Consider the following 18465-nt stretch of genomic DNA (forward strand, 5'->3'; position numbering starts at 1 on the left):
ACTGTGGTCTGAACAAATCAGTTTGTTTGACAGAAATCTGCTGTATGTGTGCTTGTTTATTGCTAGTCAACCTATAAGACACTTTAATGATAACACATCTGAGAATGAAATGTTTTTAATATCAGCGAATGATAATATTTTACGTAATATGTCATGTAAGGTGTTCTGTCTGTATCTCAAAGCTAGTTCCATTTTTCTGTGAGCATATTTTCACTTTAAATCAACAAACAGTGTGTGCTTCATATCAGCTGTTGGTACAAAGTTAATTCTAATCAGACTTTGTTTGTACATGTCCATGGACACAATTGTGTCTGTGTCATATTTTAACTGTATTTTATTTTAAAAGGTGAGTGTAACTGCATTCCTGCAGTTCAGGGACATATTTTTATATTTTAAATATTTTAAATATTTTATTGTATAAATCTCTGTGTTTCTGTATTAAAATATGTGTGTGTGTTGCTATCAAGCAGGTCAGTAAAAGCTGGCGAGTTAAATTTTATGTTTTCTTTATCTTTACAGTATTTTTATTTTTAACTTTGGGAATTTATTACTTTCTGACTTCATTTGTAAAATGTTTAAATATTTATTGTTTAGTACACATAACTGATGAGCATAAAAGGGACATGTTTACAGATGTGTTTACAGATGTCTCATATTTTACTAAACCATATTTTTGCTCCCTAAGCTGTTGATAATGTGACTCTTGTTAGTTCGTGCAGGCTTTGGTCGGCTGACTTTTAATGCAGAATGAAGCAGAGAAGCTGATTCAGAGTTAATGTTTCAGTGTTTCTGTCAACTTCACAAATATTTAATAATGAACTGCTGAAATGAACTTTGCATTTCCACAATACAACTAATATAGAACACAGTCATCCAAGCTTAATAGTCACATAGCAACGTAAGCGTTCACACAACTGGGCCAAATGTCTAAGAGTGTAAAACCTGTGAGAAAAAAACAGGCAACACAGACGAGGCTCTCAGATGCAGACTGGATGGCTGGTCTTGCATTTTCTTTTGATGTGACTGAACTATTGCATGAATGAAACACTAAACAAAAAGGCAAGCGCATGTTTGCACCAGAAACATGTAGTGTTGAAAGCATATTATGAAAGTTGCAGTTTTTTTAAGCAACCAGGGGGTAACATCTAAAGAAGCCACAACATCAGCTGGTCACCTCTGCAGGTGTGTGGGGAGTTTTCAAGCCATGCTGAAGAACCAGTTTTGCTACACTTGAAGGCCTTGACTTGCTGTCTGAAGAAAAATTCAAGGAGATATCCTCAGAATGTGACGACCCACATATGAAAACAAACATTCCCAGTCATGACATTTCAGTCCAGATACAGATTGTCTCATGGGTAATCTTTTCTCAGCTATCCATCACACACCTGTCTCAGATATACACCCTGGTTTCAGAACACTTGTTCAATAAATACCCAATTTTCCTGTTAAAGAGGAATCCTATTCTGACACTATTGTAGAAATTGTGACACACAGATGAATGAAGTGAGACTTAAACACCATCCTTGTGTTTTGTGTGTGCTCAGGAAAAGACCTTGTAGTGACATAGAGGCAAAAAGATAACGAGGGATAGAAAATCGCTTATTTAGCCTGTACCGGGAAGTTTCTGTCATGATTATCATGATTCCACAGTACCAACTGTTACCAGATAGGAAGAACAAACTAAAACAGACACGATAGAGTCCCAGATTGAGGAAAGTACAAGTAAACAGTCACCCTGACCTTCCTTACATAACAAAACATTATACACATATGACTTTTCCACCCTGTACCCTGCTTACCAGGTACTGATTGTTCTGATCTCACCAACATGAACAGAAAGCAGTTTAATGTGCATTAAAATAAAATTGACAAAGAAAACAGTAATATCACTAATTTAAAAGACGCAATGTATATCTCACCACTGAACAAAGAAGGCTTTAGAATAATATATCACTTTATTTCACAGTATAAAAGTATAAAATCCTCTCTGCTAGTAACTTACGCTAACATGACTGCTCTCTTTAAACCTGTTTTTAAGCAAAGTTTACAGAAGGATTAGGGCTGAACTGATATTTTCAGCTTTTGTAACCCTATAAACACACATTAAATGCAGAAACTGCATGCCGCCCCCCCCCATATGCAAGATACTGAAAGCACATACAGTAGATCGATGTTCCCATCGCGTAGCTCTGCAGCTGACTCCACCTCCACGATTCACACCTTCTGGGAGTGGATAGCTGCAAAGAGAGACATAAAAAGAGCCAGAAAGACAGGAAGAATCAGAGCAGTGTCCTTCACAGACATCCACCAGACGCACCTGTCCAAGAGCTGCAAGATTCAGAGAGCCTCCTGAGCAGAAACCTCCATCACCTTCACTCGAGCTGCAGAAGGTAAGATGAGCTGTACACCTGTGCTATTAACAACTGGAGTTTTGGTTTGCATTGAACTTTCAAAGATTAAATTTCTTTTTAAAAAACTTTTCTCTACTTTTAGCTTGTGGAGATTGTTTCCTTTAATTTTAATGGACAATACAAGATGTTTTCAGTTTTCATGAAAAACCAAACCCAAAGTCCTCCTGTTTAAAACTGGACCAGGCTCTTCTGGTTTGAAAGATGCAACATTAAATGAAGACTTTTTACACTCTTTCTAGGAAGAAATTCAATGTAAATTCATTGGAGGGAACTAAATGAACAAACTACAACTTTAAGTTTAAGTTATATACTATTTTAGTAATAAAAAACCTAATAAGTGTTCTTGCTTAATGCACAAACACCAGATGACTCTTCACCAAGAATATGTCTTAGTTTTCACAGAAACATGAGAAATATTAGATTTGAGATATGAAGTATGCATAATGTCAGAGATTATTCCAAACATGGCTTTCAAATGTTAAAATCAGATCCAGTATTAAGTAATCATATTAAAACACTGACAGGTTTGCATCGTTCTACCTGCATAGTTATTGATTAGTGTATTTAGGCCATCCTCATACTTTCATAACTGATAGTAATCCTCAGTCAATCACACAGTAATGTTGGCGTGATAAAAATAAAAAAGAAGCCTTCAACAAATCTTAAGAGCACACGGTCACAAAAGCATGTTTTTATAATGGAGTAGCAAAATAAAAAAAGTAAAAACATCACATTTAAATTAACAGTTATTAACATTACGAACACTTTTCAAAGCACAATGCATGCAAAATGTACGTTGAGATTTATTTGTCCAATCCGCTGCTTGTCTTTCAGCTCTCTCCATCATGCTTGCTCCACTGTTCTACCTGAGTGCCTTCATCGCACTGACAAGTAAGTCTGAAAAAACTGGTGTGAAAAGAAAAGACTTGAGTAAATTTATCAACTTAAAGTTGCAAAGAACAAAGCAGTGATTTTAACTGAGAAGGGATGATGGTCAGTGTGTGTTTTGGTCCTGGATTTTCTATTTGAAGGTAAACACTGAAAAACAAAAACAAATTAATTTTAGAATGAAAATCTTATAATGAACAAACTAATAATGAAATACAAGGCATTTTTCTTTTTAACTGCTAAATTAAATGAACAAAAAATTTAAACTAGTTTGATTTTGGTTTTGTAGATTTTGAAACAAAATAAATAAATAAATAAAATGACTAAAATACAAACACACACACATAAAAGAAAAATGTTTTATGGTATTTTCACATTGTATTTCATAAAATTATTTCATCTCTTGTTTTTCCACTTTCCAGTAATATCCGGTCTGAAATTTCTGCAGACTTTTCTTTGTCATGTCAAGAATCAATTTTAAGTAGGATTGCAGAAATGTTTTACTAATGTTCATAAATTCACTACTTCGCTCGGCCTGACCAGAACCAGACTGCACAGCCTCTTCCATTTACCCAGGATTACAAAAACCATGCTGCATTTCCACCAACATTACGAGTTAACAAAATTTACCTCATCCCAAACTTTCCCTAAAAAACAGCTAGTATACACCTAGTATCGTGTTTATGAGAAAATCAATAAAACAATTTGTTGTTTGTATTTTCGTGAATTTATTTTTTGTTCTACAAACTATGAAAAAAAAATTCAACCATTTCATTCTTCTTAGTTAAATTAGTTTTAAGTTTTTGTCATTTTAAAACTAGAATTAAATAAACGTTTTGTTTTTAATATTCACCTCTGAACAGAAAATCCAAATTACCAAAAAATACACTGACCATATGAAAACTTTCCAAAGATCCAATATTGAAATTCTCCAACTTTATTAAGCAGAAGTGCAAATTGTTGGTGTTTCTATTCTTTTATTTAACCATGAAGTAAAAATGTAATCATGCAGCTTTAGCTTTTTTTTCAACAAGCCAAAGCTCTGACCTCTCATGTTTCCATCTCGACAGGTGCTAATCCAGAGACATTTACTGTGAACCAAGAGCTTGACATCAGCTCATGTATCCTCACATACTATCAACAAACCTACTCCAAACTCTACGTAAGTATCATCAAGCCCTGTATTAGATAAAATGTTATGTTCATCAACAAATTATAAATAAATAACCCAGACTTCTCACTCTGTATCAATAAATAGATTGCTTCTTTTTGGTTAAATAGTAACTGTTCAGCATAGCATAGCATGACATGGCTCAGCTTGGAATGGTCTGGTTGGATGCCAGGATTGAGATGGGGCTAAATAATTCAGCTTTATTTGTATAGCGCCAGTTCACAACAAGATCATCTCAAGGCACTTTTAAAGCTAAGGACCAAACCAGTCCAGTTCACTGTGGCCCAGTTATAATCCAGTCAAAACAGAGAAAACACTACATGACAATACACAATGTGGGCAAAACTTTTATTTAGCATTTTTATTAGTGCATGTAGCACGGTTAAAATATGGTTACTATTTAAAAAACTACTGTATGCAGCTTGTTTAATCAGAAACACTGATGGAGAGTTCTTTAATCACAAAAAGAAGTATATCAGGTTGTTGTGTGGACTCTCACAGCACACAACAGACAAAGGAAACAGAACGGATCATCCGCATCATTTGGAAGATGTTTAGAGCTCCCCCTAAAGCAGGGACGCCCAAGTTCGGTCCTCGAGATCTACCATCTTGCAATTTTTAGACGCAACCCTTCTCCAACACACTTGAATCAGAGGCCTGGTAACAAGCCAGTCATTTGATTGTTGGAGAAGAATTGCATCTAAAAGTTGCAGGATGGTAGATCTCGAGGACTGGACTTGGGCACCCCTGCCCTAAAGTATTAGCTGAATCTCTTTAGGGCAGCTTCTCTGCCTTTCAGGGGAGCCAAGATCCCCTTAGCTCCCCTGTAATTCGAACCCTGTCCACCATGATTTTACCCCAAAATGTAATAACTGCTAGCATAGCAATTCAAATTGCCACTGTTTGTATGATCTTATGGAAGTGACATCATTAAATTAAAATAATATAAAAAAAAAAAAAAAAAAAGAAAAAAAAAATGAACATGTTTAAAAAGAAAAAGTTCATTACTTTCAGGATATTTTTTATTTTGTTGCATTGGACAGGCTGTCACACTCTCATCTTCTATTGTCAACATCATTTAACTGTGTTGGAAGATTTTATGAAAAGCTATTAATTTTAATTCTTTTTATCTTTTACAGACAAACTTCACAGAAGACGGCTTTGTGATCTGTTTCGATGGCTTTTTCAACCCCCAGACGAGTCAAGACTGTATCGTTGGGCCTAAACCGAGCGATGACCAAGTTATTTATACCTTGCTTCAACCAGATTCAACCTATGAATCAGCCGTCCAGCAAAATGTGGCCACCATTTCAAACAACATGACCTGCTCTGTTAAGTTTGAAATAGTGGTCAATGGGAACAATGTGAGTGTTGTTCATTAAACTTAAAGGTAGGGTAGGAAATCCCAGAAAAGTGGTTCGAACACGCTACATTTTTAAAATAGACAAATCAAAAATCCAAATCATTTTCTTAAGATTTCTCCCCGAAGCCAAAAGAAAAAAAAACATGGAAAGCTTATTCATGAGAGTTCATGAGCGCTGGGCAGGACCAATTCGCTAACCTTCGCTAACGTTTTTCTTATGCTCATTCACAGGTAAGAAAATACGTGACATCATAATAAACCAAAAGAAAAAGATTATTGTTTCAAGCTATATTTATCAGTATATTAGATTAGAAGTTGGACTTTTCATTTTTTTAATGTGTTCCAAGTATTCTGGGGTTAATAATAATAATAATAATAATAATAGTAATAATAATAATAATAATAATTATGATAATAATAATAATAATAAAGAGAACCTCGCTAGCTTTATTTTTAGTTTACTCTGGAGCCTTCCACACCCAGAGGACAGTAGCCTTTTTCTTTTCCGACTCGTTATGGACACTTTTTCCGCCATAATGTCCCTTACGCTTAAGTGTCTACTGTAATTTTTTTCATAGTACGCTAGCCAAGCTCTGGCTTTGGCTTCCTTGCCTCTACAAGTGCTCCACGCCTCTGAGAGGTTATAACGGGCTGGTTAAAATGATTGGATGGTGTTTTTTCAGTCCTGTCCGTCCCACAGATGACTAATTTTTTTTTAATTTTTGTGTCAAAGCATTTAATTAATTGGCTGAAATTGGTATTTGAAGGGGATTTTAAGCAATCCAGGAGAAAAATGCTCCTGGAACACACCTACCCTACCTTTAAGTGTTATCACTGTAAACTGTTTCAAACAGTTAAAGAACTTGAATTTGACATTTTTCATAAAGTCCTTAAGTTAAACTTTTTTGACAGGAGTGGTATCTTTTCATTTGTTACAGGTTGCTATAACTTTATCCAGTTTTGGTTCAGAAACAGCTCTGGAATTCTCCTCAACATCTGAAGTCCCAATGGTGAGTATCTCTGATTGTATTTGAGTTTAGGTACTTAAAAAGAAACAATATGTTCTTAGACTGTTCCACTGTTCACTAATCTGATATGTGGCTAATAAGTTTATTATTTTTTTAAAAGAGGAGACAAACTCATCTGCTTTCATCTTAATATGTTTGAAATTAGTTTATTCAGCTCTGTGAATGAAACTTTACTTACTGCTGTCTAGAATTGTGAAGTCAAGGTCAATGCTGGAGTAGCTGAAACTCTTGCTGCTGACACAGTGCTACCCAACGCATACACAGACATCAGCGGCTGCCGAATCTCAGGTTGGTACATCGCTGGCTTTAATTAAACGTCTGTAAAACTGTAAAGTTCAACATTGTTTAGTTTATGTTTTCACCTGGTGAAGCAGTAAGAAATCTGTTCCTTTTCCCCCACTTTAACGGAAGTCTTTGTTTATTTCTCAGAGGGCGGCATTAAACCTGGTGCCACCAAAAGTTTTTCCACAACCTGCACCACTGCCTCATGCAGCATCGCCAGATCCCTCACAACCACAGGCTGTAGTAACCAGGAACGCTGCGATGGAAACGGCGTGTAAATATGATCATTCTATATTTAGAAACTAAAAAGTATGATTAAACTGACACGCAGGTATATGTTTAAATATAATACACTCAAGGAAGATTCAAGCAGTGTTATAGGGTTTTCTTGTTAAGTGGCATTAAGTATTGGGTTTATTTCAGCAGAAAAGAATGGAAATAATTATCTGTACGTACCTGCTCATAACCATAATATGTGCAATAGTCTTTTTTTTCCTGTACTTTGGCACAGCTATTTGGGATCAATCAAGTTGTTCATATTCATGTTCGTAACTCAGTAACTGCACATCTGATGGGAGCATAGATACCAACATAATGCTTCCTGCTTCCAATGGTTTTTGTGGTTTGTGCTGTTCTCCTCCATCAGCTGCTTGGTGATGAACACCTGCACTGTGACCGGCCCCACTATCATTGACATCCAAGGCACATATAACTCTGTTGGGGATCGGTGTGTGTACACTCTGGTGCCGGATTCATGGGTTTCGGGTTTTGGAATACTGGTGGAGTTCAGGGAACGGCGTCGTACAGATGTCAGCTTTGTGGACAGTTTGACGCTGCGATTCACGAACTTGAACACTAACATTGTCCTGAAAACAGACGGGGAAGTCCTGGTAAGTTGCTTACAGCCACAGTTCATGACATCTAAACTCCTTCCTACCATCCTTGCCGTGACAACCTTTTCCTGTATTTGAGCCTGTTTACATTACCATCAAATTCCAATCCAATCATGTCATGTCATATATTTAGATGTGACACATGTACATACACTTCTGAAATGCAATATTTGAAAAACCCTGGTCTACATTTTCCAGTCCATTGTCAGATTGCTTTTGGAGTGTGTGATGTAACTTCCTGCTTTTTAAAAAACATGTAGTCTTTGTCGAACATAACAGAGTTCACAGTCTTAGTGTTATCTGTGCTAATGTGACAGCTTATAGGCCTGAAAAATAGACCCCATGAAGGCTTTACTTTGTCTATACTTTGACTTCCTGCTGCATCATTGTGTCTTTCTCGCTTATTCTGCTCACGTTGTGATTCATCTTTTTATTGAAAGATATTGAAAAGACAGAAGTGACACGGTTTTTAGCACATGTGCAGACGTGATAAAAATATTTAATAAATCAGATACATGCGTGTCCATGTATGAAAACATCAGAGTATTGGGGAGAAACTTAGGTGTGTTAGTTTGATTTCTCTTAATCAGTTAACTGCCGTTATCTGATTATAAATAACAGATTATGGTGTCTACATGATCATTTTAATAATCTACAGAACTACAGAAATCAGATAACAATCAGATTTTTGAAATGCATGTAAATAGACTCACCTGGTGTTCACACTGTGCCTGTAGTTTCTGTCTTTTCACTTCACCACCGTTTTAGAGCAGGAACGATGTTGCCACAAAGTGTTCCTGGTGTGTTATGCCTAAATGTGAGCAGTGCATAGTGGGTAACGTAGTCTGAAGTAGGTGTAGTGCTGGGGAAATGTAGGCAATTACTGCTGCAGGACCTCACATTATCTAAACGAGTTCAAGTTCTTTATTTGCAAATATTTTTAGTTCAATAAACGTGTTCTTTTGAACCCGTTCGTACACAACACTGTGACAGTCATAATGAGAAGGAGCCTCATGCTGTCATAAAGCATCCCTGAAAAGTTTTCAGTAGATTTTCATTATGTTTCCTCCAGCTTATTTTTCTACTGTGGTGCAGGTGAATGGCTCGCCGCAGACCGTCAACAGCACAGTCCATAATATTCAGGATATTGAGCTCTCGAAAGACCACACTGGAGTCCTGGTCAAAATGACGCTCTCCGGTCAACACATTTCTGTTTCATTTGATGGCACCATGGCTCAGATCCATGCGGAAGGTACAGAAAATAAATATAGTCATTTTGGATGTGGGATTCATAGACTATATTTCTGCTGCTCAGTGAGCTGCAGTTTTAACTTGCCATTGATCTACATTTTTCTTCAGGACCTGCTGGATCATCTATGGGTGGTCTGTGTGGAGACTCCAGCAGTTTTTCAAGTGCAAAGCTCTCCAGCGAAAGCTTACCCGGGTAACAACTTTTCCCAAGCTTAATGACCTACTGAATTAGCTCTGCTGCTTCTGAATAAATGAGTTATTGATACACAATATATGAAAATTCCAGAGCCGATCAGCAGTCCTGAATATGTTTTGTTTGTTTCCTGCAGCTGTGACACCCAGTACACCGAACCAGCTGATGCTACGATCAACTGCACCGCGATGACCGAACTGTAAGCAGATCATTCCAAACAGCAGGACTCATCTACTGGAGTTATACTCTGATCTAAATGACATATTGATTCAAGTGTTTCATGTTACATGACTACATTACAGATGCAGGGGCATATCCATGAAGTGTTTTTACGACACTAGTTTGTGTGGGGCTGCAGATTAATAGTTATTACTTACTGCAGTGTCCAGCAGGATCACTGTGAACTATGGCAAGAATTAGTGTGGGAAAAACAGTGATTGTTGATTCAATAAGATAATCAATCAATCAAGTAATCAATTAATCAATTAAACTTTGGTAATATGGTACTTTTAGTACAAAACAAAGGGCTTTCCAAAAAAAAAACATCATAACCCACAAAGTCCCCAAGACCAAGTCGCACCTACACACACATATGTGCACATGTTCATATACATAAAATGGGGCTCTCGACCAACACTGTCCCAACCCTAACCAGTTGCATAGGGAATTAATTTAAAAGAAGCAAGTTGGAAAAAAAGAATAAATTATTACACAGGTTGTGATTAAAGCATAAGATAGCCATTTACTTTGGTCACTTTTGGTTCCCATGATAATAAACTTGATGGTCAACTAATCAGTACTGGGTGGGCCTGGAGGTGACCAGTGAAATTTCAGGGTTGGCCCACCCAGATGAAAGTTAAACATAAAGGAAATTATCAGTTAATTTTATTTTATGTTCTCTTTATTTGTGGAACAGCTGTAACATCCTGAGAGACCCATCCTTCTCCTCCTACAACGAGGTCCTGGATCCAGCTCCCTACATAACGGCCTGCAGTGAGACTCTGTGCAAATATCCTGCAATGGACGGTCTCAGGTGTGAGTTCATGTGGGCCTACGCCAGAGCCTTCAGCCTGAGAAACAACACACTGGAAGACTGGTGGCCAAAGGCTATGTGCAGTAAGACCTGACCTGACTTCATTAAAATTCACCTGTTTTTTTTTTTTCAGAATAATATATCAGTGCTTCTTCCTGCAGATCCTCCTAACAGCATTTGCCAGGACAGGTTCTGCAGTGATCACGAGTTCTGCGGCATGAAGTACAGTGGTCTACCTGGCTGTCTCTGTAGAGCTATTTTTGCCTCTAGTTACAAAGAGTCAAACACTCTGGGTACGATAGCTGTGACAGCAACATAATAGGACCGAGTGAAGAAAAATATTTAACCATTTCTTTTTTTGTCATTGTGATTTTCAGCTAATCCAGTAATCTGCACACCGAACACTACTTCAATCAGTCTGGTGGGTTGTCTCCTAGAGGAAAATAACATTAACTACACCCGCTTAAATCTCATTGACGAGACCTGCAAGGGTGAAATGGACCAGGAGAGCCACCTGGTGACTTTCAGCTTTAACACCAGCAACACCTGTGGGGCATTGATCACGGTGGGTCCTCTCCTCAACCTCTGGAGACAAAGGAAACTTCATTGTAGTTATTTGTTGAGCTCTAGTCAACATTTGATACATTCAACATTCTTAAAGAAGCTTATTCAGTTACAACACCTGATTATTTGATCCTGCAGACCAACAAGACCCAAGTAAACTATGAGAACATCATCATGGGCCAGAACAGATCTTCTAGTTTGATCTTTCGACGTGATCAATTCAATGTCCACTTCTCCTGCGCTCACGCTCACAAGGCAGAAGCCACGGCTGTGACCTTCAGAATCAAAGACAAGTGTGTTCTGACTTGTAACTTTTGTTTTATATGTGACGTGAAACTTGTGAGCTGGTTTTTGAGTCAGTGATGCTGATGTGTGTTTATGTGTGTTGCCTGCAGCTCTGTGGTCCAGCAGATGGCATGTGGAGAATTTAATTACACTGTAAACATGAAGACCTACTCTGACCCTGAGCGAACACAACTTGTGGATCTTACCACTGATGTGAAGCTGGACCAGAGGATCTGGATGCTCGTGGACACTGAAGGGTTGGATGGCAAGAACGTTGTCATTGTGTTAGATTACTGCTGGGCAACTAGCCACCTATCATACAGCAGTGGTCTGAAACACTACCTGATCTACAACAGGTGAGACACAATAAGATGTGGGAGCTGCTCACTGGGATTCATTCATAAGTGTGATTTCTGATCGCTGTTATTGGAAACTGAGAAAAGTTTGTTCCTGTTTGTGAGCAGCTGTGCGAACCCCAATGACACAACGGTGTCGGTGGAGACAAACGGAGAGGATGTCTTCTCCACCTTCAGCTTCAACATGTTCCAATTCGTTGGGTGCTCTGGAGACATCTACATTCACTGCAAAATCAGGCTGTGTGTCCTAGAGGGTCCCGGTGCCTGTGTCCCGGTACGCCTCACTAGAAGTTCACCATGACTGTTTAATACTAGTTGTATGAGAAAATGAACCAGACTGATCGTGTCTTAATGTAATTTACCAAACCCCGATTGAACTGCCATTTGCAATTATTCTTGTAGCTAATTTTTTTTAAACCTAAATATTCAAATTATTAAATGTCTTGAAACCTCAATTCAAATAATAAATTTTTTAAGGATGTTAATATTTCATTATTTTTTTTAACTTCTAGGATTGTTCTGGTGGAGCTAGGAAACGCAGATCTGCCCATCCCAGTTTTGAACCTGATGATTCAGGATTTGTCACCATGGCCTGGATTAATTAGGTAAAACTCTATTATTTACTTTAGATCAGGGATCACCAGTACCAGACCTTAAGGACCACTGTCCTGCAGGTTTTAGATGTTTCCCCACTGCAACAACCTGGATTATAATAAAATAGTTCTCCAACAGCTTATTCAGTTCTGCATTAGGCTCTCAATGACCCATTACTTTGAGTGAGGTGAGCTGTAGAAGAGAAACAGCTAAAGGCTGCAAGACAGTGGCTCTCGTGGTCTAGAGTAGGTGATTCCTGCTATAGATTACCACTGCATTAAAACAGCACAAAAAAAGTTTAAAAAAGTTCTACATAAAATCAATATTATAAGCTTCTCATTACTGTTAGTCATCATTTGCCTAGCAGTCAAGGATCAGGGCTAAGTGTCTGAGAGAGTCCATTCAGATTATGGTGATCCTAGAGATAAAAATATACCTGCTGTTTAACCTTGTGTACACTGCATTGTGAGTGTAATTGTTCACACTGCTGTTTGTGCTTTACACTTGTTACTGATGGAGTCAAGGCTGCATTCTAAGTTAGGGAGATGATACCTGAGGCTGCATCCTCTGTTTGAAGTTTGTTCTCTTCAGTTTAACAAATATGGATTCCTTTACCCCATTCTAAAATCATTTGTCTTACATGTCAAGTATTAAGACATTACTGTCCTTATAAGAGCTCAGACCTTGTGTTCTGGTGTGTTGCCTGAGTCAGAGGAAATGAGATAAAGAAGAGTGAGATGACATAAATATAAATGATGATATAAAAGTCACTTTATCTGCTCTCTCAGGTTGTTTCCATGGTGAAATGGACTCACTGACAGGCTGCTGACCTCCATGATGATCCCTGACTTGTCTGGTCCTGGTCCGAACTTGGATGTGCCAACAGATTTCTGGATGGAAGCATCGTGAAGACACAGCCAAACTTCAGTCTCTGACAGAGTCTACAGCTGATCTTTTCTCTCTCTTACCAAAGAAAGATTTTGATTTCTTGGCTTGCTGGAGCTAAACACGTTTTAGACATGAAGATTACACCAATCATATGTTTTTACTTGAAATATATCACCAAATTACTGTGCAGTCGGATATAATCTGGTAACTTGCTGTACTTTAAATTAGTAAATCTTTTTAAAAATATGGTAATCAAAGTAATTATAATCTTTTCTGTTTTTGTTGTTTTATTTCTTTACTTCTTTCAATTTATGTAAGTTGTATTCTGATTTATGAGATCATTTTCTGCTCTAATTGCAATGAGAACATGTTCCTGACAACAGTAAACACACTTTTCTGCCTTGATTTAAACCATATTTATTAATTTTATCACTATTTATTTAACATAAAAATGACCAAAGAATAAATAAAATAAATGATGGTAAAAAGAAAACTGAGTTTGGCTTCATTCAGAGTTTGTTCACACACTGATTTCCTGCATTAAAGACACTTTTGGTTAGCAATGTAACAAGGCCACAACCTCCCTACCTACACTTTCTCATTTTTATGCAGGCGATCAATTTCAGTGTAGTAGCTTGGACATAACTTGACCTTTGACACCTGATGCGGATATTATCACCCAACTGAATGGATATTAACAGATTAACTTAAAAGATACACATTTTTACAACCTACATTCAAGCTCCTTTTGAAAACTGAAAAAACTACAATCATGGCAAAGAAAGGCAAGTTTATTTGTACCCAATTTCTGTACAAGACAATTCAAAGTACTTTACATAAAACATTAAAAGCATTACAGCAGGCTAATTTGTCTTCAGCTGCATGTGCTGCTACTGGGAATTGTAGTTTTTACAAACCTGGAAAGGGACAATGTACATAACTGTGGATCCAGATTATTAAATCCAGTTGTAAATCAGTGTTCCCATGATGTTGAAGATCCTCACTAAGACGACTTTGCTTTAAAACCTTGGATCATTTTTACTACACAGGCCTTCAGAATAGTTTTAAACCCATCAGTATCAATAAACTTTTAAATCAAAACTTCAGTCAAAACTGAAGATAATGGATGAGATGTGTAGATGTGGTCGTAGATGTGCTTTAGTAGTGAAATCACAAATCTGAACTCATTTTTTTGTAATGAAAGATCTACGGTTTAGTATGAGAATTTAGTTGTACACTAAATTTTTCACATCTTTCTATGACCTCTGAGCCAGGGCTTTCTATTTTTCCATATGGAGCACTCTGTGTTTTTTTTTTTTTTTTTTTTTTCTGTAACTCTGTCATGAGTTTTGCCAAATGTTTTTCCACTGCATTCTTTTCATCGTCACTTCAAGGTCTTTTCACTGTTATGACAAAGCGATGATAGAAGTTGTTATCAGAGAAGAGGGACATAACATTTCCTAGAAAGTATGTATTTTTCAAGGATGTATTTTTTCTACTCAAATGAAAAATGTACATTAAACTCCCCATTTACATCAGAACTCCCATCCTCACTGCAGGGCTCAAACCTCTTTTGAGAGAAACTCAGAACCTCCATCTGAAAAACAAGAGAAAATACAAACAGTTTTTAGGCAAAAAATTCCAGAAAGCATTCAAAAGATTAAAAAAAATAACCTACATTTGGCCTTAGTCCCTTTATTTGCACTTTACTTGTAAAGAATTGCTTTAGTGTGTAAAACACTTTGGGCAGCATGACCTTAATCCTCTTGCTGTTTGGTTCTTTTCTTCTTCCTCTTTGAACCCCTCTCCTAGCTTTCTCCCAGTCTCTGATCTGTGAGAAAAGACTACATTAGAACTTCTAGTTTAGTGACACTTCAGGTAGGACATGCCTAATTGTATAGTATCCAGTATGGTGTGATATAAGCATAATTTTACAAGTTACAACCCATCAGTTATATAAAAAGTGCAACCAAACAAGTTTATGGTGATATTCAATCAAATGTGAAGAAATATTTAATGTTAACTGACCTTCACTTGTCACCTTCAGATGTCCATGGGTCAGTAAATGCAGCACGTAATGTACTTTTATATGTTCTTCTAAATCATTGGCCTTAAAACTACCAGATGTGACAACTAAAGTCAAATATCCAATCATGATGAAAAACCTCTGATAAAACCTCTGATCTGAAAAAATACACATTTTTCTTTTTATCATTAAATGTATTTGCAGCAGTGATAAAAAACCTACACCAGCATCACCCAAAGTAAACACCCGTTGTTAAACTAGATCATTGGCTGTTTGTTTTTCTTCACTTTTTTACATTTTACATTTGCTACTTGAGGGCTACTTGGTTCAGTTCTAAATGGATTCAACAGCCAATAATTTTCTACACAACGGCTCATAACTTGAGTCAGGTGTGCTGGAGTTGGGACATATTGAAAACCTGCAGGACTGCAGGCCTAATGGAAGTTAATTAAGTAGCCCTGATCTAGACCTTAAAAAGAAAAGATCCCATTTGTGTCCCCCTTTTCCTGGTTTGTGCCCTTACCTGTTCCCCCATCAGAACTTTTCTAGACCTGCCCCTGCATAGCTGAAGCCTGTCAATAGCTGTCAACTACTTTGTAAAAGAAAGGTACTGCACTGATTTGTATTTTAGAGCCTGTTCATGATTTCTCCCACCACATTCATGGCCTCTAAGTTATCAGTCCTCTGTTTCCAACATCCGCACAGAAGCAATGATTTAGATAAGACGACCCTTGCTTCCCTTCGCTGTTTCACTCTCACTAGATATCTGAACCTCATCTATCTTCATAGATGTGTGCATGGCTGTCATACCACTAGTAGATTTTACAGCTGTGTCGCTAGCAAACCTCATTTCTACTGATAAGTTATAGGAAGTTAAGGTAAACTATCTAATGAATGCATGTTTTTATTGTTAAACTTGACTTTTGTTACTTCAATGTGTTTGTCTTGTGTGTTTTGAGGTCCTTTGTATTTTGTGCCTGCTTTGCACTCGAACACTTGAACAGACCTTGGAGACTGTCTTCATATAAATGCTTCTTGCATTAACTTTTTTATCAGTGGATGATAATGAACTCTCATGGGGCTGAAAGTCAGGGTCTCAAACTGGGCTTAGCAACACTTCAGATCCTGAATAATTGCTCTCTGGCTCTTCATAGGAGGTGTTCACCTGCAAGGAAAAATTCTGAATTGTTATGACTGTCATTTTAACTGAGTTGTGTCCAAATCCAGGCCCATAGGGCCATTGTCTTGCAGGGTTTAGATGTTTCCCATTTCCAACATACCCAGGATTTCTGCTACATGTAAATAATTGTGGTACACTGCCATGGAAAAAATAAAGTGACCATGCCTTCAGAATTATGACCTTTTTTCCCAGATGTTACAGATTATGTTGTATAAACATTAAGTCTATATTTGAGCACCTTTACGGATTGTAATAGGAATGTAATATTGTACTCAGGAAATATGACACTGCTTTGACCGAGCTCTGCTCCCAGACAAGGCTACAGCTGACTACTTTTGACAATTGAACAGACTATTGTGCATCTGATGACTTACACAATAAAATCATGCCGACCTGTTTTGGAGAGAACAACCATTAGCATAAGAATCAACTAATCAGTTTAGATCAGCAAGATCTATTTATTTGGAAAATGTGCTAAATGTGGGCTCATTGTGCTAACTGTAGGCTACTTGTACATAACCATTTGCAAAGATGCACTGAGACGCTTGAGACATGTGCTAAGTTTGAATATTTGACAGGATAACAGCTATTATAATTTTAATTCCTGCCAACTTATACAGACCTGAACTTAAATGAGTGTAGATTATGTATTTATTAGTAACTGCAAAAACTTATCTCACCATATGAAGTTATATATTCAGGTAGGTTGGCCTAAGTAGAATACACTGATATATATTTACCTAGAGCAATTCTTTGCAAACTTTATTAGTCTTTGTTTTGTTTTGCAGTACTGTACTTTCTGTCTCATACTAAATTTCTTTATCTCTGCTTTGTCAGTCTAGGCCTGATGTCCCTTTGAAAGGCATTTTTAACCTCAATGAGACATCCTGGTTGCCAGGATCATGTGTATTTTGCTGTGTATTACTAGAGTTTGGGTACATACTGTCATCTGCAGTCATCATAACAACAACATTAGTGGCTGCAGATGTTTCAGATGATCATCTGTGCACCTACAGTACATAAAAAAATATGATAAATACTTTCTTAATACATATCTTTATTAAAAGTTTTTAATCCAGTTTATCAACATTTATATTACCAATGGTTATTATACTGATGGATACAGATTATTACATACAGCTTTGTAGCTGCTTGGTAACACAAATATCTAATCAACCAATCACATGGCAGCAATGCAGCACATTTACGGTCAAGAGGAGTTGCTGAAGAAGAAAGGGGATTTAATAATAACAATAATAATAAATTACATTTATTTAGCGCTTTTCCAGGCACCCAAAGCACTTTAAATTGTATCAGTTATTTATTCATTCGTCATTCATGCTTGGTGATGGTAAGCTTCATTTGTCGCCACATCTGCCCTGTAGACTGATAGAAACATGGCAGCTAGTCAGCGCCTACTGCCTCTCCGACCACCATCGAACATTCATACTCATTCACACACCAGCAATGCGAACAGTAGAGGGAAGAAGGGTGAAGTGTCTTGCCCCCAGTGGAAGTGTCTTGCACTGACTGCCATCCTCCCCTTGTAAGGACGTCATCTGCCCTGGCTTCTGATTTGAAGATGCCGTACCATGACACAAAAGAGGAAGATTTGGTCATAACATTTGCATTATACAGCTGTGTGAAAATATTGGACAAATGTGATGTACACCAAGGTTAAATGACCTAAGGTACATATATTTTAAGTGGAAGAAGCACTGTATTTATTCAAAGATGACAATGTTGCATATGTTCTGGGTCCATGTCTTCAAAATAACCCTCTGCCCTCTCAGTTGGGCTGCATTGTGTTGCATCTACTTTATATGTTTAGGTTAAAAATGTCTACTTACTGGAATGTAAGCATAAAAACAAGTAATTGCTGGAGAAAAAAAAAGCATTCAGTATAAGCCATATAAGCCACAAGAATAAAAAGCTTTGATTTTGTCATAGATGTAAACTATTGCAAAGGTCAATCGCAGTCTCTAAAATCACATTTAACTATGCAAACATCATCTGGATAGTTGCCTTAAAAATATTTTTCCACTGTAATTATGAAAAA

At 37.2% G+C, this 18465-nt stretch overlaps 1 protein-coding gene across 1 annotated transcript; it reads left to right on the top strand.

Annotated features, from left to right (window-relative positions):
- Nucleotides 1–3256: 3256 nt before the first annotated feature.
- On the top strand, nt 3257–13615 carry LOC121640352. Its single transcript, XM_041986065.1, has 18 exons — nt 3257–3302; nt 4370–4461; nt 5610–5834; nt 6772–6843; nt 7050–7149; nt 7291–7417; nt 7790–8033; nt 9132–9288; nt 9396–9480; nt 9617–9679; nt 10397–10596; nt 10675–10806; nt 10891–11078; nt 11216–11370; nt 11473–11718; nt 11827–11992; nt 12231–12323; nt 13101–13615. The coding sequence occupies exons 1-17, from the start codon at nt 3257–3259 to the stop codon at nt 12321–12323; spliced, it is 2391 nt and encodes a 796-aa protein (XP_041841999.1). The 3' UTR covers nt 13101–13615.
- Nucleotides 13616–18465: the final 4850 nt, after the last annotated feature.

This window comes from Melanotaenia boesemani, chromosome 5 (genome assembly GCF_017639745.1).
Source record: "Melanotaenia boesemani isolate fMelBoe1 chromosome 5, fMelBoe1.pri, whole genome shotgun sequence".
NCBI lineage: Eukaryota > Metazoa > Chordata > Actinopteri > Atheriniformes > Melanotaeniidae > Melanotaenia > Melanotaenia boesemani.

Coding starts and splice junctions, on each gene's coding strand:
- LOC121640352 (XM_041986065.1), top strand. CDS start 3,257: ATGCTTGCTCCACTGTTCTACCTGAGTGCCTTCATCGCACTGACAA. Junction 7,150..7,290: donor CAGCGGCTGCCGAATCTCAG/GTTGGTACATCG, acceptor TTTATTTCTCAG/AGGGCGGCATTAAACCTGGT. Junction 10,807..10,890: donor CAAAGAGTCAAACACTCTGG/GTACGATAGCTG, acceptor TGTGATTTTCAG/CTAATCCAGTAATCTGCACA.